Source organism: Maniola hyperantus, chromosome 28 (genome assembly GCF_902806685.2).
Source record: "Maniola hyperantus chromosome 28, iAphHyp1.2, whole genome shotgun sequence".
NCBI classification, from domain to species: domain Eukaryota; kingdom Metazoa; phylum Arthropoda; class Insecta; order Lepidoptera; family Nymphalidae; genus Maniola; species Maniola hyperantus.
In genome coordinates, this window is record NC_048563.1 from 6,058,109 (window position 1) to 6,084,595 (window position 26,487).

At 40.3% G+C, this 26,487-nt stretch overlaps 1 protein-coding gene across 1 annotated transcript; it reads right to left on the minus strand.

The window, feature by feature from the left end:
- Positions 1–8: 8 nt before the first annotated feature.
- LOC117995026 (protein toll-like) lies at positions 9–26,224 on the minus strand. The gene is made up of 11 exons (XM_034983006.2): positions 26,064–26,224; positions 24,232–24,309; positions 23,706–23,862; positions 22,514–22,796; positions 21,787–22,044; positions 10,098–10,261; positions 8,931–9,331; positions 8,377–8,479; positions 5,596–5,633; positions 4,471–4,636; positions 9–1,958 (listed from the first exon to the last, which is right to left on the minus strand). Exons 1-11 carry the CDS (start codon positions 26,222–26,224, stop codon positions 597–599), a joined length of 3,171 nt encoding a protein of 1,056 aa, XP_034838897.2. The 3' UTR covers positions 9–596.
- Between the last annotated feature and the right edge of the window lie 263 nt (positions 26,225–26,487).

Sequence of the window (26,487 nt, forward strand, 5' to 3'; positions counted from 1 at the left end):
CTGCGGCTACTGATTGGTGCCATATTATACGATACTCACAGAAAAACAAGATAGAAAGCAATGGATATGAAAGAGGAAAGGACAACCGCAGCTTTCTAGACAGGGTTGGTGCCAAAAATAAAGTAGAGCGGTAAGCAACGAAATATGGCCTATTGGAACATATACTTTTTCTTTAATTTTTAGTATATTTTTTGTTTATGTCGTAAATATTTTTATATCCGTATTTTCACGGATTGGGATCGGATGAGCGTGATCGCTATTACCGTTATAGCGACTTGTAACGAAACGCTAAAATAACGTTTTACTGTAACTGTATATGAAGTATGAACCCAGTTACAGACAACATTACACACAGAGCGTTAGAAAGAGACAATTGGCAGCGGCGGCTTCGCAGAGCGTCGTCTCTGTCACGCATTATTATTAGTGGTATTTTTTTTACATTTTTGTTTAAAAAATCGTTATAATAAACATTTGCTTAAAACACTGTTCATTTTGCGTATAATCGATGACTTGTCACCTCGAGACAGAGACAATGCTCTACGAAGCCGAAGCTGCCGATTATCTCTTTCTAACGCCCCACACATAACATGTAACGTTCAGTCGGCGTTGAGGTGTACATCTGGCCCCGCGACTTTGTCCGCGTTTTTGTGTTTTTTACCAAATCGAGTGTTCGTATAGCGCACGGAATCCTTTAACCTGTCATATACTAAGGGATCGCTCGCCTTTATGTACGTGTTCATATTCATGTACGCTTTCAAGTCTGGGTCTAGGTGTTTGTCCGAAGGTAGGTCGTCTAGCATCAGAATGATCAGCCTCTCCCGGCCGTGCGCCGCGCGGAACTCCATCTGCGCCCAGTCCGAGTTCAGGAAGTGTTCCGACAGCACTATGATAGTGCGCCGCGACTTCTCCACCGACCTGGCTATCTGGGTGGGGATGAACTCCCCCACCACCCAGTCCTCGTAGTGCAGGCACAGCTTCAGAGGGTTCCTGCCGCTCTTCAGATTCGGCACCAGCGTGTCGACGACGTACACTTCGTCCTTGTGCGAGAAGGAGACGAACGCGTCGTACTCGTAGTCGTCTTTTATAGGCTTCCCCCACCACAGACCGAATTTGATCAGTACGAGGCGGATCTCGGTACTGTACCGGTACGCGATACCGGTGAGTACCGCTACGAGAACACCGACACCCGCGACCGAGAAGCCGATGACGGTGGCGTCCCGCGCCGCGCACAGCGCCTCGGTGTCGACGCCGGACAGCGACACGTTGGTTCCGCACGTTATGTTGCGGTAATCCTTGACGAGATGATGTTTCAACTTCAGAAACTCCAGTTCATCTCTGTTGGCGCACGAGCAATCTATCGGGTTGGTGGCGAGGTGCAACACGCAGTTTCGTTTGAGCAACTCGATCGGTACTCGAGTTAGGCGATTGTTGGTGAGATCGATCTCCACGGCGCGGGACACTGCCGGCGCTGTGGTCAGGTGCGCGGCGGACAGGTCCACGTACGTGACGTTTGCGGGCAGGTGTGTCAGGTCGGAGGGTTGTCGCAGGCGCAGATGTATGTCTCCGCTCTGCTGCGGTAAACTCGGAGGTAGTGCTGGACAGTCGATCTCCATCCAAGACATGAAGGGTCGGTCGAGGCAGGTGCAGTTCCGTGGACAGTCGGGGCCGTCGCAGACGAGCTGGTCGGGGGTCAGGTCAGCGAGGGGGACGTCATGGAGGGCCGCCGGCCGGGAGCACACGGCGTTCTTGAGCTTGACGTCGACCGCGAAGAGGTCCCGGCGCCGCGCGTCCACGTACGGCAACATGTTGCAGTCGCAATTGAAGAGGTTATGGTTCAGCCGGAAGGTGACCCGCGGCCGAGGGTTGACCAGGTAGCCTATGGGTTCTTCAATGTGCGTGACGTTGTTGTGCGAGAGGTCCACCACGAGGCGGTCCGACCTGAACATCACGTCATCACCCTGGAACCGATCAAATTTCAAATCAAGTCAAATCATATTTAGTTCATGGAAGACAATTCATTATTTATATTACGTCCGTGATTCTGTAGCGATTGCTAAAATCGAGTAATTAGGTAATTCTATAAAATAAATAAGTTAGGAAAGGCAAATTGATCAACGACATCTAGCGAGCACACTTGAAACGTCTGCGTCAAGCCCCTATAATCAATCAACACTCGATCTCTATCTCGATCGATCTCGGTCTCTTGACTAGTTTTAAAACATCACTAAAGACATTTTTGATAAGCACAGCTTATTATTCTATTAAGGAGTATCTTAATGAATCGAGCATAATTTAATGATTACTTAATGCACGATTTACTTTTATTTAATATACATGGGAACCCCATTACATTAACTTAAAATTTTGAATAATAACCTCATTTTAACTCAACATTATTTTCTTATCCGACTATTTGACGTTTTATTCTTATTTGACATATTTCATTACCAGACACATTTTTACCTTATTTTTAAAATATGTACGAGTAATATTATCAGAACTCGATGCTAGGTATAACATAACATATTGCATGCTAATAGGCAGAATTTGGCTGTACCTTTTTGTTTTTGTAACATCTCAACTGTTTACCCATATTCGCAATAAAGAAATTTGTATTTGTATTTGTATTTGTATTTATTTGTATCTCTTAGCATCAACGCCAACTAGCGTCGAATAGCTACTAACTTAAATAGTGCTCCTCTTCGCGCGTTCGCGCTTCCTAAACTATCACTCAAGACCAAACTGAGAGTCCACGGGGCCTACGTCCGTTCGCGCCTGACGTATGGGGCCCCCCGCCCCAGCCTGGTATGCCCTCTGCTCAGCATACCAGAAGCAGCGACTACAAACCCAGCAGAACAGATGCCTGCGTATTATCGGGGGAGCTCCGAGGTACGTCCGAAATGATCATACGTATACCAGGATACCGGTCGTGGAGGAGTATGTCGCACGCACAATGTTCGTTCGCGCGGACTACAGTGCTTGCGTACATCTCCACGGCATCGCCCCGCTTCACGCGAGACCCGGGCGTCCTTTACCTCGCGAGCTTCTGGGGCCACCACAAGTACCTGAACCCAACGCAGGCATCAGTGGCGACGGACAGGACGACGCAAGAGATTGACGACACCACCGGATTGGACACTTCACGGAGAGACAATACAATAAGGTCTACGCCAAAGAAAGACGAGACCTTGGCTTACCAGGCCAAAAACTATTAGGATCCAGGTAACAATGTGCTATCTGAGAGGAAATGCCCGGGCAAGGAGGCCCAGCCTCGAGGCCCGCACCCCGATTGACTTAGGTCGATCGAGAAGACCCTTCATAATTTCGCGCGTGCACATTGCAGCTGCCACTTAGAACAACAATTCAAATTCGGAACGATCAAAACTCCTGCTCTCGGCGAACTCCGGCGATCCACATTCACTTCTCAGATATCAAGACCGACACACCACTGTGGAGTATCAAGCTCCAGTTTTCGTCTCCACCATCTGAACGTTTTTCTTTAATTAACTTAGACATAATAGGTCCTTTACTTTATTCCTCTGGTTTCAAGTGCTGCCTCACAGTCATTGACCGTTTTACACGATGGCCCGAGGTATTTCCAATGCCGAAACATGTGCTAGCGTTTTCTTAGCTGGCTGGGTAGCGAGACTAGGGTGTCCACTTACCATAATAACTGACCGTGGTTCTCAATTCAGCTCGCATCTCTTCACGAAGATCGTCGAGTTGACCGGCGCACAGCATCGGATGACGACATCGTACCATCCTCACTCCTCAGTGCAACGGTATGGTAGAGCGGTTACATCGACAGCTCAAGGCAGCCATTATGTGCCATGCCAACTCACAATGGACCGAGGTATTACCATTAGTACTCGTACTCCTAGGTATTAAGAGCGCATGGAAGGAAGGCCTTGGATTATCCAATGCGTAGCTGGTCTACGGAGAACCTTCCGATTCCCGGGTGAATTTTTCAACCCACCTAATAACGATCGTGTTTGTGAACCGGCGTACTTTGCTGATAGGCTTCGCAATCATATGTAAGAGTTTACTCCTTCGTCGAGACGTGGTAAAACAGTTTTCTACATTCCGAAGGTGTTTTGGCCTCTACTTGTCCCCCAAGGGAGCATGGGTCCTGGGGCCCATGACCAGGACCGCACTCGGACAAGCTAGAGGCAGGGTCGCACTAACAACCAATCGGCTAATCGACCTGGGAGACATAGAGGCGTCACTGTAATTACATTAATTACTGTAATTATGACTTTGACTATGACTTTTACTTCGATTACGATTATGACCTTGGCTATAATTAAGACTTTAATTACTATGATTATAACTTAGACTGACTTTGACTATGATTATTTGCTCGACTATGATTATAACTTTGACTATAATTATGACTTTCACTATGATTATGACCTTGACTATGATTATTACAAAGACTACGATTATGACATTGACTAAAGAACAACTTACTGTCAGCTCTGTGAACGCGTTGTAGGACAGGTCGAGAGTCTTTAAGTTCCAGAGCGCGTGCCAGTCGCTGCACATTAGCGCTACCCTGTTGTGGCTCAGGTCCAGCGTGGTGAGCTGCTTCAGCGCACGCAGGGGGGAGTCGCACTTGTACTTTTCCTCCGACAGTCTGTAGGACAGTAATAATGTCGTATAAACTTGGAGGAGTGCTTCTCTAACTCAGTGTCTAACACTGAATAATAACCTAAGAAATCGTTTGACATTGGTTGGTTATACATTGCTGCTTCACCAAGTGATATTAAAATATATTTCGTATAAAACCTTCAATGGATTAAAAATAAAATATCCCTAACGAGCTCGGTAGCTATCACTAAGCGTTAGACGCTGTGATAGTGAATCAGTGTAGGCTGGTCCGATTTCAGCTCTTACCAACAAAATTTTTATTTAGAAATTCAACATAAATAACAGTTCAACTGTCAAACAGTTCACTAAATCTTAGCTACTAACGCCAACTAGCGTCTTATAGATATCAATTACGATTTTCCCATATATTTATAAGCTTCAATAGCTCAACCGGCAAGGGAGTGGACTGAAAACCGAAAGGTCGACGGTTCAAACCCCGCCCGTTGCACTATTGTCGTACTTACTCCTAGTACAAGCCTGACGCTTAGTTGGAGAGGAAAGGGGAATATTAGTCATTTAAAATAAAAAAAATTTGGTACTGCCATCTGGCAGATTACAGACTAACTAAGTCCTGTGGGATTGTCAGCGCTCGATATTAACAGCGTGCGATAGTTGAACAAACCAAACTTCATATTAGAAGCACTGCTCTCTGCCAAGCAATAGCATCTTTCTAGAAAGAATTATTTCAGACCTGCGAAAGCTTCCGTCCCTAGATTATTCCAGAAAGCTCGCGAGTTCCAGATAACATTACATAAATAGGAACCGTCTGATTTCTTCAGTCAGTTTACCTACATCTACTCGTAGGTAGGTACATGCTGCTGGAGCTAGCTATGAACTAGTACGCGGCTTATACCAAAACATTAGTGAAAGGACTTGGTCTGGTCCACTTGGCACTGCAGCTGCACGCACAGCTCGGGCGATGTGAAGCGGAAGGAGTTCACTCACCGCGAAAAGGACATGTTGTTATTCGCCAGAGACAGGATCTGATAACAAAAACATTAGCATAACAATATAGGAACATACATTTCGATGCTCTCGTACATAAAAACGTATGGAAACTACGTATAGTGTCTGTGCCTAGCCTTTCATTATATAATAGCTGATGCCCGCGACTTTTCCGCGCGTCGCACAGCTCGCCTGCAAACACCCGCTATGTAGGCTTCTTCCCATCCCGGGGCGCGTTCACTACCGCGTTCCGCCTTCACGATTCTTTTACTTCGTCTGCGTGGATTTAGTTTTTTAAAATGCCGTGGGAACTCTTTGATTTTCCGGATTGAAGGACAAACCATCTAACCAATTTATTGGTTAGATGGTTTGTCCTTGTTTTGTTGTTGTTGTTGTGTTGTCGCATTTATTTATTTAAAGGGTACCTACTGACTAGCGGCACGTTAAAATGAGGCTGTACTTGCGCAGCAGGCGATTAGCCAATCAATTTGCACACTGTCGCATTGGAAAGCCTCCGAACTTATTGTAGTACTAGCTGACCCGGCGAACTTCGTTCCGCCTAACAGTCGCAATAATTTTGCATTATCCGCAGTTCCTGAAACATTATAGTTTAGGAGTGCTGTACCCTACATCATCAGGGTTGAGGAGTTGAGACTTGAAGTCTGAGAATAAAGTCGTTGCTTGGTACCTACAATATGAATTCACTACGAAAACTTCCTGAATCTTGATAACTCAGGCGGGCAGTAACCCTGCAGCATCAGGATTAAGGAGTTGAATCCAGAATTTTTTATGTGACCACCACGAAAACTTTTTTTGTTGATTTAAAAAAAAATTTTGCAAATCGGTCCAGAAACCTCGAAAAAAATCGATGTAGAAAAAAGAACCACCTCCTTTTTGACAGTCGGTTGAAAACTGATGACCTTGAAATATTTACGGAACAATTTTTAAAATATCCCCTTTCTAACAAAAAAAGAATGAATGAAATCGGACTACGCGTTAATGAATTACAGCTCAGTATACATTTTAACTTTCATCCCCTCTCCTACGGGAACCATGCTGAATTTCGGGATAAAAAGTATCCTATATTCTTTCTCATAGTATGACCTCAAATCGTACCAAGTTTCATTGGAATCCATTCAGTAGTTTCAGCGGGATGCGCGGCCGTGATACAGACAGACAGACAGACAGACAGACAGACAAAAATGAAAAAAATTACAGTTTTGGGTTCAGTATCGATTATAGAGTGCCCTCGAAAAAAATATTTCAAAATATCTTCAATGTACAGAATTTTACCTGTTACAGTTTTATTATAAGTATATATATATTGATATTGATTGATGATTGATTGATTGATGATGATTTGCGCAGCAGGCGGTTTATCGATCTTAACGGGAGACTCTCCGTCATGTGCTCTACACAATCGTACTTTGATGCTCATTTGAATACTAAGCAACCCTTTGAATGCTTCATATTCAATGAACACATTTTAGCGTAGATAATCTACATACCTATATTATCTAGGTAAGCATTTTAGAAACTAATATCTGTGGCTGTGATTTTCTAGATTTCTCTAAAAACATATGTGTTGAAAGTTACACGCTCAAAGAGCTGGTAGCACCACGGTAAATTTCCGTACGTTTTTTCCCGCAGAATCTGTGAAATATAGAACTAAGTACATAAAAACGCGCGCACTGCAGAATTAAATCCGCACCAGATTTTGATTTAACGGAACAGTTTTACGGATTTTACCGCACCGAGGTGCGCGCTCGCTCAAACATTTGTACTTTTCGATCAAAAAAGGCTCAACTTTGTGCTTATTTTTCTAGATAACGAAGCAATTTAAGATTTTGGAAAAATTACGTCATCATCATCATCATCATCAACCGATAGACGTCCACTGTGATGATGATGATGATCATATCGAAAATAAGTATATATCGATATTTGATATCGGATTTCGAAACACTATATTTTCTGAAACTATAGTATTATATTAGTAAATACATCGCGATGCAAATCGACTCCTTTCGATACTGATTTGCAACGATTTATAGCGACTCTTCGTTATCTATCTTGTCTTATGTCTATTTTTAAAGAAAAATCAAAGATCTTCTCACAGTCAATCACTGATCAATCAGCGGGAACTTATTTTGTACGGGAATTGATTATTTGTTGTGTTGCTATCAGCTATCCGTTACTCACCGGTTCACCAAAGGGTCTCATTAGTAGGACACGGCTTTGGTTGCTTTCATAGTTTCTGAGAGCCGTTTTTGTATGGATTACTTTTTAGGGTTCCGTACCTCAAAAGAAAAAACGGAACTCTTATAGAATCACTTTGTTGTCTGTCTGTCTGTCTGTCTGTCTGTCTGTCTGTCTGTTTGCCCGTCTGTCTGTCAAGAAACCTACAGGGTACTTCCCGTTGACCTAGAATCATGAAATTTGGCAGGTAGGTAGATCTTATAGCTGACATTTGGGGAAAAATCTGAAAACCGTGAATTTAGGGTTAGATCACACAAAAGAATTTAAATTGTGGTCATGAACTAATAATTAGTATTTTCAAATTTCGAAGTGAGTGACTATATCAAGTGGGGTATCATATGAAAGGTCTTCACCTGTACATTCTAAAACAGATTTTTATTTATTTTTATGCATCATAGTTTTTGAATTATCGTGCAAAATGTCGAAAAAATACGACTGTAGTACGGAACCCTCATTGCGCGAGCCTGACTCGCACTTGGCCGGTTTTATTTATTAGTATGTATAGATTATGTATTCCCTCACTTTCAGCTTGGTGATGGGACTGAAGGTTTCCGGATGGAGGAGCTGGATGCGGTTCCCGGACAGGTCCAGCTCCGTCAACTCCGACAGCGCGTTGAACACAGACCTGGAATATAACACCATCCTTAAGGTTCCCTATCTCCAGAGAAAATAGGAATCTTTACAGGGTCACTCCGTTGTCTGTCTGTCTGTCTGTCTGTCTGTCTGTTCAGATTTGTCAAGGGAATGAAAACCTGTAGGGTATTTCATGTCGACCTAGAATCGCAGAAGGTAGCACAAGTAAAGTGAAAAATCAGAAAGTAGTATTAAGTGCTTCATCATGACCAATTCATCGCCGGCTCACTACAGAGCACGGGTTTCCTCTCAAGATTGGAAGACACACACCGCCGAGAACATTATCTCACAAAGTGTTATTTCTTGTGCGATGGTACGGAACTGACTTTTTTGATAGGTTTTCACTTCTGTTGGCAGTCTCCATTGACTTTGACTTTTTTCAAAGTTAGTGGTTGGGAAATCGGCCATTAACTAAACTTAATATAAATCAAAGATAAACTCACTTGTCCAGCGCGTCGATGTGGTTACCCCCTAACTTGAGCACCTTCAACCCTTTCAGTCCAGCGAACACCCCCTCCGGGAGCCCCTCCAGGGCGTTGCCCTTCAGGTCCAGAGTATCCAGCTTGTCCAGGTTCCAGAACAGCTTCTCGTGGATGTACACCAACTTGTTGTGGCTCAAGTTCAGCACCCTCAGCTTGAGCAGACCGCGGAACATGTCGGCGGGGACGGACGTGAGGTTGTTGGCGGACAGGTCCAGGTGCTCCAGGCCGGTGGAGTTCTGCAGCAGGTGCTCGGGCAGGCTCTGGATGGAGGCGCCGCGCAGCACCACGGTCTCCAGCGCCGGCAGGTTGGAGAACTGGTGGTCGGAGAGGTAAAGTTGGGCGTTGTTGTCAGATATTCCCACCTGGAAAAGAATAATCAGTTTATTTTTTACCCGTGTCATATCAAGATAATTTTTATATCTATAATTATTTATGCTAGAATTGCCAAAACTTTGAAGTCTGAAACCTTCACGGTTCTGGCGCCTCTTGTATCAATCATCTAGCGTTCTCCTCGCTGTAGTGAGATGAAAAGTTGTGTGTTTCGCACGGGTGCAAATTTATTTGCGCTCGAGTCTTTGAATTCCTCGCTACGCTCAGGATTCTATCTTTGAACCACTCGCTTCGCTCGTGGAACCTTAGACTCCTTCGCTGGCTCGGAATTCAATACAAACTCTCGGGACAAAATAACATCTTTGCACCCTTGCATAACAAATAACTATTATAACATTTCTATACTATCCGATCTCAGAAATAATTCATCTGAGTATCCGATATACAACGCTCCAAGCCAAGGAGTAGACCCGAACGCCGCCACCTGTGGAGACCTGAAGACATATTATGAGCTCACAGGATTGTCTCAATTTCAGGGCTTCTTGCATCTAGGACGTCCTTACGCCCAGAACCTTCTTGGTACTGAATTTTGCTGACTGTGGGACCCACCGCATCACTGCGGCCAGAGCTCCCTGCATCTTGACTGCTCTTCGTTATATACAAACGAGAACTGAATTTCCAATCTTGTCTATATAAATAGTGACCTTCCGTCACAACCTACTTATCTTGTGAAAAGTTTTTGGCTCAACCCTGTCGAAAAAACCACGTATTAGTGCAATTTTGAGACAGGTGACTTACATATCTCAAATGCACTAATCCTCGGAACAAGTCGTCGGGCAGCGACGTGAGCCGGTTGTCGTTCAGGTTCACGTGCTCCAGGCGCGGGCACGGGCGCAGCAGAGCACGCGGCAGCGAGCTCAGTCGGTTCCAGTTCAGGCTGAGGCTCAGCAGCTCGGATAGACCTGAAACAACAAATATATTGCATTACTCCTCATCGCTGAGGGCCGTGACCCCTTTCCATGAGTCACATATTGATAGGAGTATTGACACATGTGAGCTTGTGTGACCCGCCGAGTTGTTCCTCGCCTTGCTGTGCCACAGACACAATAGGGTATTTTACACCAAGCGAGAAAAATCCAATTTATTTTTATTTTTTATTTATTTATTTTATTACAGAAGAATATTAACAGTTTACAATAAGTTTTGTGCATTCATAAACTTTAAATAAGTTTTTCCGTACACCAGTGCCGTCGACAGTCGATAGGTACCTACACGTAACACATTCATTTATTGGTATACTTAATACTTAACAGCTAACTAACAATTATGTATAAACAAGATAGTATTAGCAATAAGCAATAGGAATATAATGAACTAGCTTCTGCCCGCTGCTTCGCCCGCGTGGCCTACAGGAAACAAACGGCATTTTTTGGGCAAAAACATAGGACTTTCTTATAACCTTTCAACCTTCATTTTACCCCTTTAGACCCGTAAGATTTTCGTAAAAAATCTTTGCTGACACCTACCTCTAAATCAAGGTTTCTTAAACTTTTGGCAGCCACGGACCACTGTCAGAATTTTAAAATTTCATGGACCCCTGTCAAACCTGTGTCAGGAAAAAAACCGTGAATTTTAGAAATCAGTTATATTGGTAGTTTCCTCTATTTACTATAACGTCTGCGATCGATTGCGATTTTTAGTTTTTATAGAAACTAGTACCGAAAACCCTGCTTCAGAAAGATATGTGGTAGCAAATGGTATGAGAGCAGACATAGCCCGCTTTACAAGAAGAGGGCCCACTTAACGAACACCAGAATTCCAAAAGACATTTTACTTGATATTCAGCTTTCAAACACTTCTTTAGATCTCATAAGATCTTCATCGCTGATATCATCTGCGCTGCACTGTTCCGAGAAGCGTCCTGACATGGTCGGTCAGTGCGGGTAAGGCAGTGCAGTTTACTACACAAGGGTTTACTGAGCTGCTGCGGACCCCGAGTACACATGATACGGACCCCTAAGGGGTCCATGGACCACATTTTAAGAAATCTAAATCGAACCTGCCTTCCAAACTTCAAGTTAACAATAACAATAATCTTCTATTTTACCACATTTAAGGATGATTTTCCAAAACCACTTATACAGATTTTATTATTTAAAGCTGACGACCTAAAATATATTGATTTCACGTCTGTAACTTTAAAAACATAAAACTTTCATATAACCTCCCACCCGCTTAGGGAAGGATTTTCTGAAAACCGTTTCTTAGCTGACACTTAAGTCTTATAAAGAACCTACTTTCCAAATTTCCCATACATACTTTCATCCTTCTACAGGTTTTTATTATTTAAAATTAATAACCTGAATCCCGAATTTTATGTATCTATCTTAAAAAAACATAGGACTTTGATAATATAACCTTCGACCCCCATTCCACCCTCTTAGGGAAGGATTTTCTGAAAACCGTTTCTTAGCTGACACCTAAGTCTTATAAAGAACCTACTTTCCCAAGTTAATTAACAATGACAAAACTTTCCTATACAAACTTTCATCCCCTAATTTACCACGAATTTTCCAAAAATCCTGAAACACATATTTCTTCATTTGTGACCGAAAACCCAAATACCAATTTTCGTGAAAATAACTTGAAAAATGACGGACTTCCATCCCCCATTTAACCCTCTTAGGGGTAGAATTTCGAAAAATCCTTTCTTAGTGGATACAGTACTCTTTACAAAGAATAGAACCTCCAAATTTTATGTCTCTAGGACCACCGGTTTAGGCTGTGCGTTGATATATTTATGTCAGTCAGTCAGTCAGTCAGTCAGGACTTTGAATTTTATATTTATAGATTTTATAATTCATTATAAAGATTTCATTTTTAGGGTTCCGTACCTCAAAAGCACCTCCTTTCAAGGTTAGTGCGACCCTACCCCTAGCCTGGTCGAGTGATGAGGTCCTGCGATGGGCCCCAGAACCCGGACTCCCTGCGGAGCCAGGTAGGGGCCGAAACAGTAGGTCTTATAGCTGAAATTCGGGGAAAAATCTGAAATCCGCGAATTTGTCGTTACATCACACAAAAAAAAAAAAATTGTGGTCATGAACTAATAATAATTAGTATTTTTAATTTTCTAAGTAAGATAACTATATCAAGTGGGGTATAATATGGAAGGTCTTCAACTGTGCATTCTAAAACGGATTTTTATTTATTTTTATGTATCATAGTTTTTTAATTATCCTGCAAAATGTCGAAAAAATACGACTTTAGTACGGAACCCTCATTGCGCGAGCCTGACTCGCACTTGGCCGGTTTTTTTTAATCTGTTCTACAAGTATCCGAAACACACTAAGCTGTAGCCGCCATGATGAATCCCGACTGTGACGTCACGATGTCAATGTTGTGTAATGTCACCTTAGCACTTGTTAACAAAATACCTACCAATAGGCTAGTTGACAATTTTTAAGTTGGTCTTAAATGGTTAATATTTGTCCTATTAGATCAAAAAAATTAACACTATATTTTTTTGCGCCCTAAAAACCGTAAAACTTTAATTTAAAAATATATTTTTCTTAGACAGGTGAAAACACTGTCGGCCATGTTTGGCCGATAGATTATCTATGCTCTGACGTCATGCATTTGTAAACAACAGCATAACCTCCCAAAGTTTAATAAACATGACTTCTATACTAGTTTACATGAAAAATATAGTAATTATCGTTATTGTATCATCCGAGAATGTAAAAACGCATCGATAAAGACCACAGGAAAGTTGTGGATTAGAGTGCCCAGTGAAATAAATATACGTAACACGCGAAGACTTGCTTAAAGGGATCCTATATCACTAACGACTGCAACCCAAATTTATTTTTGCAAAGATCACTTTTGTTAGCGACATTGCTTTGCCTACAGTTGAATTTAAAAAAAGAATTATGAGGAGAGGTAAAAATGGCGGCAATAAGAGCGGGAGCTATTGATTTGAAGCAGGGAAAATTAGAATTTATAATTATGTCTTGAAGAAGTTAATAGTTTAGAACTAAGATTGAAGTTTATTAAGTATTGTCTAAATGGAATAAAGTCAGTTCCTATAAGTTGAGGATATTTTTATTAGTTCCGAAGTGAAGATTACTCATCGCCCACAATTTTGTGAGTACCTATTTTTATTCGTTTATTAAAGTACCTATGTACTTTGAGTGTTAAATTGAGTTTTGATTTTGTCTCGACTAAAATGCAGAACATAGATATTATAATAATTTATATTTTAAAATATTCAAATGGACTTTAGGAAAAGTCCGGAATCATAAACAATAGAGTAGTATTATATTAGGGTATAGAGTTATCACTCGCGGAAAATATTATACGAAACCATCAAGGAAATCAGCGCTCCTAGTAGTTGGTGTACGAACTACGAACTAATTTTCTTAGATATACCCATAACTATGGTTCTGTTGTTCTGCTATATATAGCCCTTATCCTACACCTATTGTTGTTATAATTTTTCGAGGTTATTTTGATACAAGTTTATCTCTTTCATTGTTGTTGCTTAATATTTAACATAGTAACAATGAAAGAGGTAAAACTTGTGTCTAAGTTGAGTGTGAACTATTTAAAACAAAAGTAATATCATCACAATATCTTTGTTTTATTAAACTTAATAAAGTATAACATAGCATTTTAAATTTAAAAAAAAAACCAGTAACGTCGTGTCTAGTGTTTACTGTCCAAATTCTGGACGAATCCGAATGAAAAATGTAGTAAAACACACCGACCAAAAAAAAAAGGTAAAAAAAAAAACTGGGTGTTGAAACATAAAATAAAGGTTTATTTATTTACTTTTTTTAGTTTACGGCCCTGGATAACAGTCCTTTAAGGCCTTTATTTATTAACTACACTTCATTGACCACAGATCGATAACTTTTTTTTACTGGTTTTACGGCTCTGGGTTCTAGCTCTTTTGAGCCTACCAATAACTTATAGGATAACAATATACTTAGTAGATAATCTATGGGATAACCTAACCCGGGAGAATCGGGAAGTGAGAAAAGTTGTATGATGTCAAACTAATTAATGTCGATTTATTATTTCATCAAAATGTAGAAATTTAATAATTTTAAAATGAATAGGGCATTAGGAGGCAATCAATCAGTTTATTGATTTATAAAATGTTTATAAGAATTTATATTACAGTCGAAATTATTAAAATAATACACTAGGTATATTTTGATTATTTTAACAAAAAAATATATATATGCGTATAACGAAACGTGTAACGATTCTAGAGAAAAAGTATGCCGGCATTAAAAATAATCTTTGGTATTGCTACTACAAATATTATTAGCTGTTGATGTACAAACTACCTATATCAGTTCATATTTCCATAGTTTTGTTCGAAGTAAAAAGCACCGTGACATAAACGTCGTTAACACTTTTCCCGATGATAAAACAGTTTAAAACACTCACTAACGACTTGTGGTCCATGAACAACATATCAAAAATACCTACACGTAAAATTCATTCTTTTTATCCATGATTTAAGCAAAATTTTTATTAAAAATGAAATGAAAACAAAATTAAGATCCACAGAGTAAACTAAAATGCTAGTTTGACGTTTCGCATTCTTTAATTTCTTTAGACATTGCAACCACAGACGAAAAATGTATGAATGTTAGGGACCGTACACATCGATAATTCGTTCAGAATCGGAAATTGATCGAGTTATTTAAATCAAATTATTTTAATATAGCATTGTGTACAACAGAATCGGCCCCATTCTTTACGAACCATCAATAGATATATAAAGTTATTTTATATTGCGTTCTCGTAATAATGTTTACGGACTTATAAGTTTTGCAAGTACATAAAATGAAAATATAATTCTTTACATCAGAGTTAATTCATTCAAACGTCCACATTCCCAATATAGTTAGTTCAGCAATAGCGCATCACTAGAGGTCAAGTCAAAATAAAGTCACGTGATCAGTATCGCCATATTTGTTATCTTTTTGGATCAATCATAAATTGGAATGCAGCTGTATAGGTGTAGTATGCATATTTCGATTCGTTCCTCGAAAAGGCAAAGGTCGTAGATCATGCAGCCTGGTGAATCGTAGATGACTTAAAATATTTTAATTGTGATATAATTTTTTGTAAAATTAAAAAAAAATTACTAAACAGCACATTAAAAAAAATCTGAAAAAATATATATTTGCGCAAAAAAATTATGCGCGGGAATCGTAATAAAAAAATTAATCTTTTACTCTTGAAAGTTAAACGTTTTTAAAACACGACAATTAACAATAATAAATTATGTACCACCTTTTAATGGTGATTTTGTTGCTGCTTTGTTTTTATTTCTGTTTCAGCAAGAATCTGTAATGATGATCAAGATGTAAATGCGGTACAATTTAAAGATCATAGTTTGATAAAGAGATTGATGTCATACAAGAAACAAAATTTATAAGCTATTGAAATATGCAGAAGATATTACTTATAGCAAAATGTGCCATGTTATTGCCAGGACGTTGTGGATAATATGATGACGATCACGATAAGACAATGAGACTATTAGTTTGCGGCCATCAGGATGGTGAGCGGGCCACCATGGCGTAAATGATATAGTTAATTAAGATGATGATTAAGATGATGATTAAAATGATGATTAAAATAATGATTAAAATGATGATTAAGATGATAAGATAATGAGACTATTAAGTTTGCGACCATAGGCTAGTGAGCGGGCTGCCATGGCGTAAATGATATAGTTAGTTAAAGATGACAAGTAATAATAAGTGAGTATATCTCTTAAGTTACACTGCATATTTTACACATTTAAAGAACTCAGATACTGCTTAATTGTTTTTATTTTGTTCCTTTCAGGCATCATTGACGTAACGATCGTGGATATTTTACTGATGTCATGACGTTGTGGATATGATGACGATCACCATAAGAGAATGAGACTATTAGTTTGCGGCCATCAGGATGGTGAGCGGGCCACCATGGCGTAAATGATATAGTTAATTAAGATGATGATTAAAATAATGATTAAAATGATGATTAAGATGATAAGAGAATGAGACTATTAAGTTTGCGACCATAGGCTAGTGAGCGGGCTGCCATGGCGTAAATGATATAGTTAGTTAAAGATGACAAGTAATAATAAGTGAGTATATCTCTTAAGTTACACTGCATATTTTACACATTTAAAGAACTCAGATACTGCTTAATTGTTTTTATTTTGTTCCTTTCAGGCATCATTGACGTAACGATCGTGGATATTTTACTGATGTCATGACGTTGTGGATATGATGACGATCACCATAAGAGAATGAGACTATTAGTTTGCGGCCATCAGGATGCACCATGGCGTAAATGATATAATTAATTAAGATGATGATTAAGATGATAAGAGAATGACCATAGACTAGTGAGCGGGCTGTCATGGCGTAAATGATATAGTTAATTAAGGTGACAAGTAATAATAAGCATTATTGACGAACGATCATGGATGTTTTACTGATGTCATGACGTTGGGGATATGATGACGATCATAATAAGAGACTGAGACTATTAGTTTGCGGCCATTAGGCATCATTGACAATGATCATGAATATTAAACTGATGTCTATGTCTGTCTGATGTGTGAATGAGGACATTCTAAGAAAAGGATGGCCGAAACGAAATAATTGTTCGAATGTAACAATCATCCAAAGAAGTGGTTTGGTTTAAACAAAGATGGTGATTATGAGATTAAGATATAAGTATGAGTTTGATCAAATGAGAACCCCTGCCAAGAAAAGATGAAATTCTTCGAATGCAACAATCAACCAAAGAAGCGGTTTAGTTTAAGCAAAGGTGATGATTATGAGATTAAGATAAAACTATGAGTTTGATGGAATGAGAACCCTTGTCAAGAAAAGACGAAATTCTTCGAATGCAACAATCAACCAAAGAAATAGTTTGGTTGAAGTAAAGATGGTGATTATGAAATTAATATTAAACTATGAGTTTGATGAAATAAGAACCCCTGACAAGTTCGAATGTAACAATCATCCAAAGAAGTGGTTTGGTTAAACAAAGATGGTGATTATGAGATTAAGATATAAGTATGAGTTTGATGAAATGAGAACCCCTGCCAAGAAAAGATGAAATTCTTCGAATGCAACAATCAACCAAAAAAGCGGTTTAGTTTAAGCAAAGGTGATGATTATGAGATTAAGATAAAACTATGAGTTTGATGGAATGAGAACCCTTGTCAAGAAAAGATGAAATACTTCGAATGCAACAATCAACCAAAGAAATAGTTTGGTTTAAGTAATTATGTTTAGGTGATTATGAAATTAATATAAAGTTTGATAAAATAAGAAACCCTGACAAGAAAAGATGAAATTTTTCGAATTCAACCAAAGAAGTGGTTTGATTAATGAAAAGTTAGTGATCATGAAATCAAGATAAAACTATGAGTTTGATAGAATGAGAATCTCTTTCAATTGAGCCTGAATGTCTGAGGACAGACATGAAGTCAGAATGGCCGATTGTTAGCGACATTGCTTTGCCTACAGTTGAATTTAAAAAAAGAATTATGAGGAGAGCTAAAAATGGCGGCAATAAGAGCGGGAGCTATTGATTTGAAGCAGGGAAAATTAGAATTTATAATTATGTCTTGAAGAAGTTAATAGTTTAGAACTAAGATTGAAGTTTATTAAGTATTGTCTAAATGGAATAAAGTCAGTTCCTATAAGTTGAGGATATTTTTATTACTTTGTTGTAAGTCTTACTTAATAACTTTTTCAATTTATAAAGAGAAAACGATAACTTTTTACGTTCACTATGTTATTAGTGAGAAATATATAAAAACTAGCTTATGCTCGTGACTTCACCCGCGTGGACTTCATAAATTTCAAACCCCCATTTAACCCACTCAGGGGTGGAATTTCAAAAAATCCTTTCCTAGTGGATACCTTCTCTTTACCTACAAAGAACACACCCACCAAATTTCATGTATCTAGGACCAGCTGTTTAGATGTTTAGGCTGTGCGTTGATATATAAGTTAGTCAGGAGGACTTGAAATTTTATATATATGGATACTACGTTAGTCAATACGGATGACATTTGTTTGTTTACATATTTAATGACGTCACATCATGGCTGACAGCGATTTCTGAGTTTCAAATAAAAATAAAAACTGTATTTTTTAAATAGGATTTATATATCCATCCTGCGTTTTTAATAATTGTTATTGATATATTTCGTTGTCTTAAGCAAAATACTATAATAAATAATCATTTATTGGACGAAATTAGATATGAGTCAAGTAGCCTATTGTCTACTCGACTTTATTTAAGCTTTTTTACTTTGTTTTCGTTTCAAATAGTAGGTATACCTAATACAATTCAGATTCATAAATAAATGATTACTCCAGTTCCCGTACAATATATTTCATTTATTGCAGTCATGGACAACCGGTTCGTAAAAGCATATCTAGGTAGCTCCATAGATTATTTACTATTCTCATACTATTTTTAACCGACTTCAAAAAAAGGAGGAGGTTCTCAATTCGTCGGAATCTTTTTTTATTTTTTATTTTTTTTATTTTTTATGTATGTTCCCCGATTACTCGAAGACGCCTGGACCGATTTTGAAAATTCTTTTTTTGTTTGAAAGGGTATACTTCAAAGTTGGTCCCATTTAAATTTGGTGAAGATCTGATGAACATCTTCGAAGATAGATACTGGAACTCCTCAACGGATAAGAGTAAATTGCTCGCGATCAGTGTAATAGCTTAGTAAACAGTAGATTTTTAACCAGTCATAGCATAATTCCATGGGACCACTAAAAATTGTGAAATAAATTTTTTTTACAAAAAAAATAAAAACCGACTTCGATACACAAACACTAAAAATTGAAAAATAAAAATTTATTACCGTATATATTATGTATACAAGAGTTAATATAGTTCCATTATAATATTTTTTGGGGTCGGTGCCAATGAGGTGCCACTGTGGAGTCTTATAAAAATATGAAGTCTAGACGATTCGCGCAGTTAAAGCTAATTGGCACCGGCACCAAAAAGTATTATTATGGAACTATATTAACTCTTGTATACATAATATATACGGTAATAAATTTTTTTTTTTTTTTTTTTTTTTAATACAATAAAACTTAAAGCTAGCCTTATCTAATTACTATATAAATCATGACCGCGTGGAATGGTGCCAAGAATACTGGCTGCATTTCCGCGCTGGACAGCCAGGCTGATCCGCTGCGCAAAAAATGAGCCAGCCCTTCTGTCACCAGTTGAGGCTATTAATCGCGGTGAAATGTCTCGTAAAAAATTTTTAGCACTAAGACTCCATGGCCCCAGGGTCTCCACGGCAAACGGCACAAAAATGTAACTCTCTATAAGAGAGGCATACTTGCGCCGCTTGCCGTTTTCAGCTGTTTCTGCTGCGGCTCCCGGTCTTGATGCTGTCTTCCTGATATGACACGGGGCCAATGTGTCAACGCAAGTTGCGTCCCACATTAGCGCCCGTCCCCGTTCCCAGGGAACCAGCGTCAATCCATCAGGTCTCTTGCCATCATCCCGACTAATCCCTGCCGGCTCAATGAGCGCAGGGATATTTATGGTGGCAAGAGCTCTTTTAATTGTATCGTTAAGAGAGCCATACCTAAACAGCCTACCGGAGCTCCTTTGGCAAGAGAGTCCGTGGATTCCAAATTTATCAACCTCTTTTCCACACGGACATCTGTGCTGATGGCACAGTGGTGTTCCCAATCTGAGACCTAGAGCCACACGAAAACTTTCGTTATCTAAAAGTGTGCCGAGATTTTTTGATGGCAAGGCATGCAGCCAATACCCAGATTCCTTTTCGGATAATGCTAGAAGCCTGGCACGATCTCTGTCACTTGTAAGATTTTGAACCAAATTCGTATGTGTCAGTTGAACCAATGGCAAATCCCAAAGTTTTTGTGTAGTACGTTCCTTCGGGATGTCGACATTGGGACATCTGACCTTCCAACTCTCTAGGGCCTCTGTGGCATAGGTCAATGATGAATTGGATCTGAGAATTTGAGAGCTAAGCTCTTTTATACTATGCACAGAGGACAGAAAAGCCGGAAGAGCTACACTGGAAATTTTCCTCACGCCGATGCCACCGTACTTGACCGGTAAAGTTGCTTGGTTCCAAGAGTGCTCATCAAAAGTTAAATTTAGAATTTGTTCTAGTGTACTTTTAAGGGTGGCATCCATGTTATCGAGTAGTCCATGAAATTTCCAAATTGGGCTCGCGCGGAGAATGTAAATTAATTTAGGTACAAAAAGGCAATATTTTAGGATCGAAAATGCAATGTGAGAATTTAGAGTGCCCAATTTGTCGGTATTAGCCGAAAATGTTCTGACTTTTTGATCCAAGAGTGGTTGTATGGATTCATTATAAAGAGGAGCACCGAGAAGGCAAAGTGAACGTTTATCAAGTATTTTAATATTATAAATTAAAATATTTTTCAATTTTTAGTGTTTGTGTATCGAAGTCGGTTTTGACACAACTTGAATCCACAACTTATTCGGTGTTTTTACACTGGGGTATTCCCATGTAAAAACACCGAATAAGTTGCAGAACATGCAGGCACATTGCACACGAAAGAAAAGGCAAGTTACTCATTTTAAATTGCAAAAAATATGTACTTCTTCATGTACTCTTTCACTAAGAAAATTCCTTTTAGACAAAGTGACGTCATCACGGCTCATGAACTTTACAAGATGGCGGGCAGCGTTTTCGCGGTGAAATTAGAAATGCAGAATTTTCAAAAATGCAGTATTCGATCGACTAATTTTTTGTAAATTTTTTGGTGGTTTATTAGGTATCACTTTATGATCAAATTTTAACATAATATGAGCTTAATAAAATATGTCATACTGCTAATTGCAAAAATACTAACTACAAAACTTCTTTATAGACACTTCGAAACTGACAGACTTTCATACAAACTTCAAACCCCTATTTTATCCCTATAGTGGTTGCATTATGAAAAATCTTTTCTTAGCGGACGCCTACGTTATAATAGCTATCTGCATGCCGAATTTCAGCGTAATCCGTCCAGTAGTTTGAGCTGTGCGTTGATAGATCAGTCAGTCAGTCAGTCACCTTTTCCTTTTATATATTTAGATTGAAACACTTTTCAAAAAACGGTAAAATACCCTATTCACACTACATCGTACACACACCCGGCAAAGTTCGCGACAGGTTGAGATGGCAATCAGGATATGAGGTGGAGGGGGCGGGGGTGCTCAGCACCTGCGCTATCCTGCACTGTGCGGGTGTGCGGGGCGTCGCCAACCCGATCGCAATGTGGACCTGTCGCGAACTGTACCTACTTGCCTGGACAGACTTCCTTGGCGTAACCTGCACAGGTGGAGCGACCTGCCCTCTCGCTCGTCCGAGCTCTCTTGTGGGACAATGCAATCTGCTGAAGGCCACCACCACCACTCACCAGCTAACGCGTCCTCGTCAATGTCCTCTATCTCGTTCGCCCACAGCATCAGCTGGCTGAGTGCGGGCGCGTAGCTGAAGGCCCCCGCTGGCACGCTCCGCAGATCCCCGTGCCCCAGCTCCAGCGAGCGCAGCGCCGGCAGGGGCCTCGCACCCGCTATGGTCCCCGCGCGCAGCACCACGGCGCCCCGCCTCAGCGCGAAGCTGCCCAGCGAGGGGAGCTGCGCGAGGACTTCGTACGGCATGATCTGGTTCCCTCCTGGATATCAACAAGTGACAGCTACAGTGTCACGATCCAATCACTATTGGCTACAAATCAACAATGCCTACAATGGCGTGCTGCAACAAGAATACCATCAACAGGGTCTTGGACTGTAGTCATAAAATGACGTGATTTTTTGTATAGTGGTAGTTTATGTGGCTAGAATTCATTATTAAAAACGGGAAGTACCCTGTAGGTTTCTTGGCAACAGGCAAACAGACGGACAGACAGACAGACAACAAAGTGATCCTATAAGGGTTCCGTTTTTCCTTTTGAGGTACGGAACCCTAAAAATCATATAAGTTTATTACTACAGTCCAAGACCTTTATAGGTAACCAGCAGTTCAAGTCAATAGTTAAAGGCAACTTAGCTGAAGTGGCTACGGTATACCCTTCCCACGTTCGTGTTCACGTATCGCTCGCGGCGACGGAGATAGTTGCCAGGAACCCGGGACCTCCCACTCACCCCTCGTATAGTAGATCCTGAGTTCCTCGAGCCCCGTCAGCCCCTCCGTGTGCTGCGGGGTCAGGGCGCCGCTCACGTCGTCCAGCACGAGCAGCCGGGCGCCCTCCGCGAGCGCCAGCCCCAGCGCGCAGCGGAGCGGCGCGGAGGGGAGCGCGCAGCTCTTGATTTCGAACCTGTTGAGCGACCTGTTGGCGCGGGGCTGCTCGGGGGTGAGGTGCGAGGATATGAACTCCTTCACCTCGTCCAGGTCTCGGCACGAGAATGTGCTGTGCTGCTGTGTGTGCTGCCAACATAAAATAGAATAGAATTTATTTATTCAAGTAGACTTATTACAAGTTCTTTTGCATCGTTAACTACTTAGTTTAATTTACCACTGGTTCGGAATGACGTTCCTACCGAGAAGAACCAGCAAGAAACTCGGCGGTTGCTGTTTTCAAGTCATCAAGTTGAATAAAATCGGTCAAGTGCGAGTCGGACTCGCACACGAAAATTCAACACTTTAATGTTTTAAATATTTATAGAAGCGATTATGAAATACTAGATGATACCCGCGACTTTGTCCGCGTGGATCTAGGTTTTTACAAATCCCCTTCCCCGGGATGCAAGCTATCGCTGACATTTCGGGATGGACGCTGAAAGGCTAGCAAACAGACAAAACTAATTGACAGCGTTGAATTCGCACTGCTCAAAATCAAGCCCACAAGTAACATTAATTTAATGATAAAATATAATGATATGATTTATGAAATTACTAAACTATGAAATGATTGAAAATACTTATAAGTAGTAATAAAATAGACTAACTTACGTGGAAACCGCAAATACAGATATTTTGCTAAGTTTCATAGTATCTTGTCTTATGGAATCTTGATATGGGGTAATAACATTATAATAATGAAAACAAAGTTTTAAAAAATTAATTAAGAAAAATTTTAGTCAACTATAAGTTTTTAAGGTCCGCAACAAACACACTGTCTCGGTGTGTGCACATAATGCCACCAACAGAAGTCGCTGGAGAGAGATCGCACGAGCAGCAGTGAAGAATTCATAGCCACGACCACTCTGTCAACAGTGAACGATTGAGAAGAAGTCTCCCAACAGCAGTTCTAGCGGCGATGGAAATACACACTCCGCCAGTCCGCTCGCCCTGAGCCGACCGCAGCTCCGCAAAGACGCAGCTCCCAGCGCTCACCTTTACATCTTCGCACAGGATCTTCAGGTTGGTGGCCGCCGGGTCCACGTAGATCTTCAGGCGGCCGGCGGCCAGCGCGCACGTCACTACCACCGTGCCGCCCTGCCGCACCGCGCCGCTGCAGCCGCGCGAGGGGTTCTGCCAGACGACCGGGTAGCTGCAAACGACGACTCTCTCATGATGTATCAATGAAGGGACGGGTGGAGGTGTCGGCCAGCGGTGGGCAGCGTGGGATGCTATATACTCTTGGACAATAATGCTCAATGGGACCCATTTAATGATGGCTCTATAATACTGGTTCGGGAGTTACTGAAGTACGCTGAGAGCATTACATGAATATGTCATTCAATGTTCTCAGCGTACATATTCAAAATCCTTTGATTTTTTATCGTTTTGTATTTTATGTCTTTTTTCTTGTACCTTTATTTGTATTTAAATTTATTATTAATTATCTAGTTAGTGTAAGTGGCACTGCCGTTCTAATAAGATGTAAAAAATAAAAATAAAATAAAAATAAAATACTCACTAGGGCTCGTCGGCGACGGCGGACACGACGGCGGCCAGCAGCAGCATCAGCCGCGCCATCACGCGCCGCGCACTATCGCTGCGACAATACGATAATGAGTAATTAGGTAGGTACATGATACGCGAATGCAAATGAGTCAATGTATCAAATCGAATCAAGTAAAATAATTAATAAATATAAGTCAAACCAACTTCCAAAACCAGTACAAAGTAAAAAATAACTTTTGTTTCTACACTTGTATGTATGAAGTCGGACGAGCATAATAAAAGAAACTAGAAATCAAAGCGTGAAGCTCACCCGACTTCAACATACCTACCATAAATAAATAAAATAAAATTAAAAAAAAAAAAAAAAAAAAACCGACTTCGATACACAAACACTAAAAATTGAAAAATAATTTAATTTATTACCGAATATATTATGTATACAAGAGTTAATATAGTTCCATAATAATACTTTTTGGGGTCGGTGCCAATTAGCTTTAGCTGCGCGAATCGTCTAGACTTCATATTTTTATGAGACTCCACAATGGCACCTCATTGGCACCGACCCCAAAAAATATTATTATGGAACTATATTAACTCTTGTATACATAATATATTCGGTAATAAATTAAATTATTTTTCAATTTTTAGTGTTTGTGTATCGAAGTCGGTTTTTTTTTTTTTTTGTAAAAAATTTTTATTTCACAATTTTTAGTGGTCCCATGGAATTATGCTATGACTGGTTAAAAATCTACTGTTTACTAAGCTATTACACTGATCGCGAGCAATTTACTCTCATCCGTTGAGGAGTTCCAGTATCTATCTTCGAAGATGTTCATCAGATCTTCACCAAATTTAAATGGGACCAACTTTGAAGTATACTCTTTCAAACAAAAAAAGAATTTTCAAAATCGGTCCAGGCGTCTTCGAGTAATCGGGGAACATACATAAAAAAAAAAGATTCCGACGAATTGAGAACCTCCTCGTTTTTTTGAAGTCGGTTAAAAATAGTGCTTGTTTCTTGATCTGTGATCTCAGTCCTAATCATCATCATCATGATCGACCCATCGCCGGCTCACTACAGAGTCTCCTCTCAGAGTGAGAAGGGTTTTGGCCATAGTCTACCACGCTGGCCATGTGCGGATTGGTAGACTTCACATACCTTTGAGAACATTATGGTGAACTCTCAGGCATGCAGGTTTCCTCACGATGATTTCCTTCACCGTTAAAGCAAGTGATATTTAATTAATTAAAACGCACAGAACTCCGAAAAGTTAGAGGTGCGTGCTCGGGATCGAACCTTGACCTCCGATTAGAAGACAGACGTCCTAACCGCTATTCCATCACAGCTTATTCAGCAGTCCTAATGCCTTTTATTAATTTCATTGATGGATGCACTTTGGCCAAAAACCCTTTGACGAATGGGCGTTTCCTCTAATTCTTCACTGTGAAGATATTTCTCCACAGGCGTCTAGGAGTCACAATTCCAGAAACATGTAGAGCAATATACTCAGTGTAAGGACTCCAAGGAAGGAGGAAAGATGAAGGACTCGATGAGCGCGGGCGCAGCGAGCGAACTGGCGCCATCGGAGGGACGATCGCACACTGACGGCCAATTTGGTTCCTGCCGCGTCGTCAGTTGGAAATATTATTACTAGATAGTACTCCTATGTACCTACTATATACCTAGCTAATAAATAAATAATAATAAATAAATAAATAAACGTTTATTTCAGACCTTCATAGATCCATAGATTGTTAGTATGTTAGTTACAATTTTTCCTTAAATAGTAAGTTAGTATTGTTAGTTCATTAGTGGGTAGGTACAATTAATTTTATTTTACTGACCCAATAGCTATCGCCACACAGTGGTGTAGTATGGGACAGTCAGGCCTGGCAGCAGTTACTTTTAGGATGCCGTTGTCGCTGGTACGTAAGCGCTGCAGGAGAGATGTCGCTTTTTTGCGCATTATGGCAAAAAAGTCATTGATGTGAGCGTCTGCAAACATTTTAGATGCGCTACAGCGCCACGGCAACCTCAACAGCATCCTAAAAGCGTTATTATATTGAACACGCAGGGCGCTGTAGGCTCGGCGTGTATATGTCACCCATAGTGCACCGGTATAGAAGGACTGACAGAACGCTTTAAATAAGGTTACTTTCACGTCTGCAGTGCATCGGGCAAACCTACGGGCGAGCATATTGCCTCTTACCGCCAACGCCCTGCGTTCTCGTTCAATATCCTCATCATCTCTTAGGTCACTCGTGACAA

Coding starts and splice junctions, on each gene's coding strand:
- LOC117995026 (XM_034983006.2), bottom strand. CDS start 26,224: ATGTTTGCAGACGCTCACATCAATGACTTTTTTGCCATAATGCGCAAA. Junction 24,310..26,063: donor TGTGTGGCGATAGCTATTGG/GTCAGTAAAATA, acceptor GTATTGTCGCAG/CGATAGTGCGCGGCGCGTGA. Junction 10,262..21,786: donor TGACGAGGACGCGTTAGCTG/GTGAGTGGTGGT, acceptor TTGTTGTTTCAG/GTCTATCCGAGCTGCTGAGC.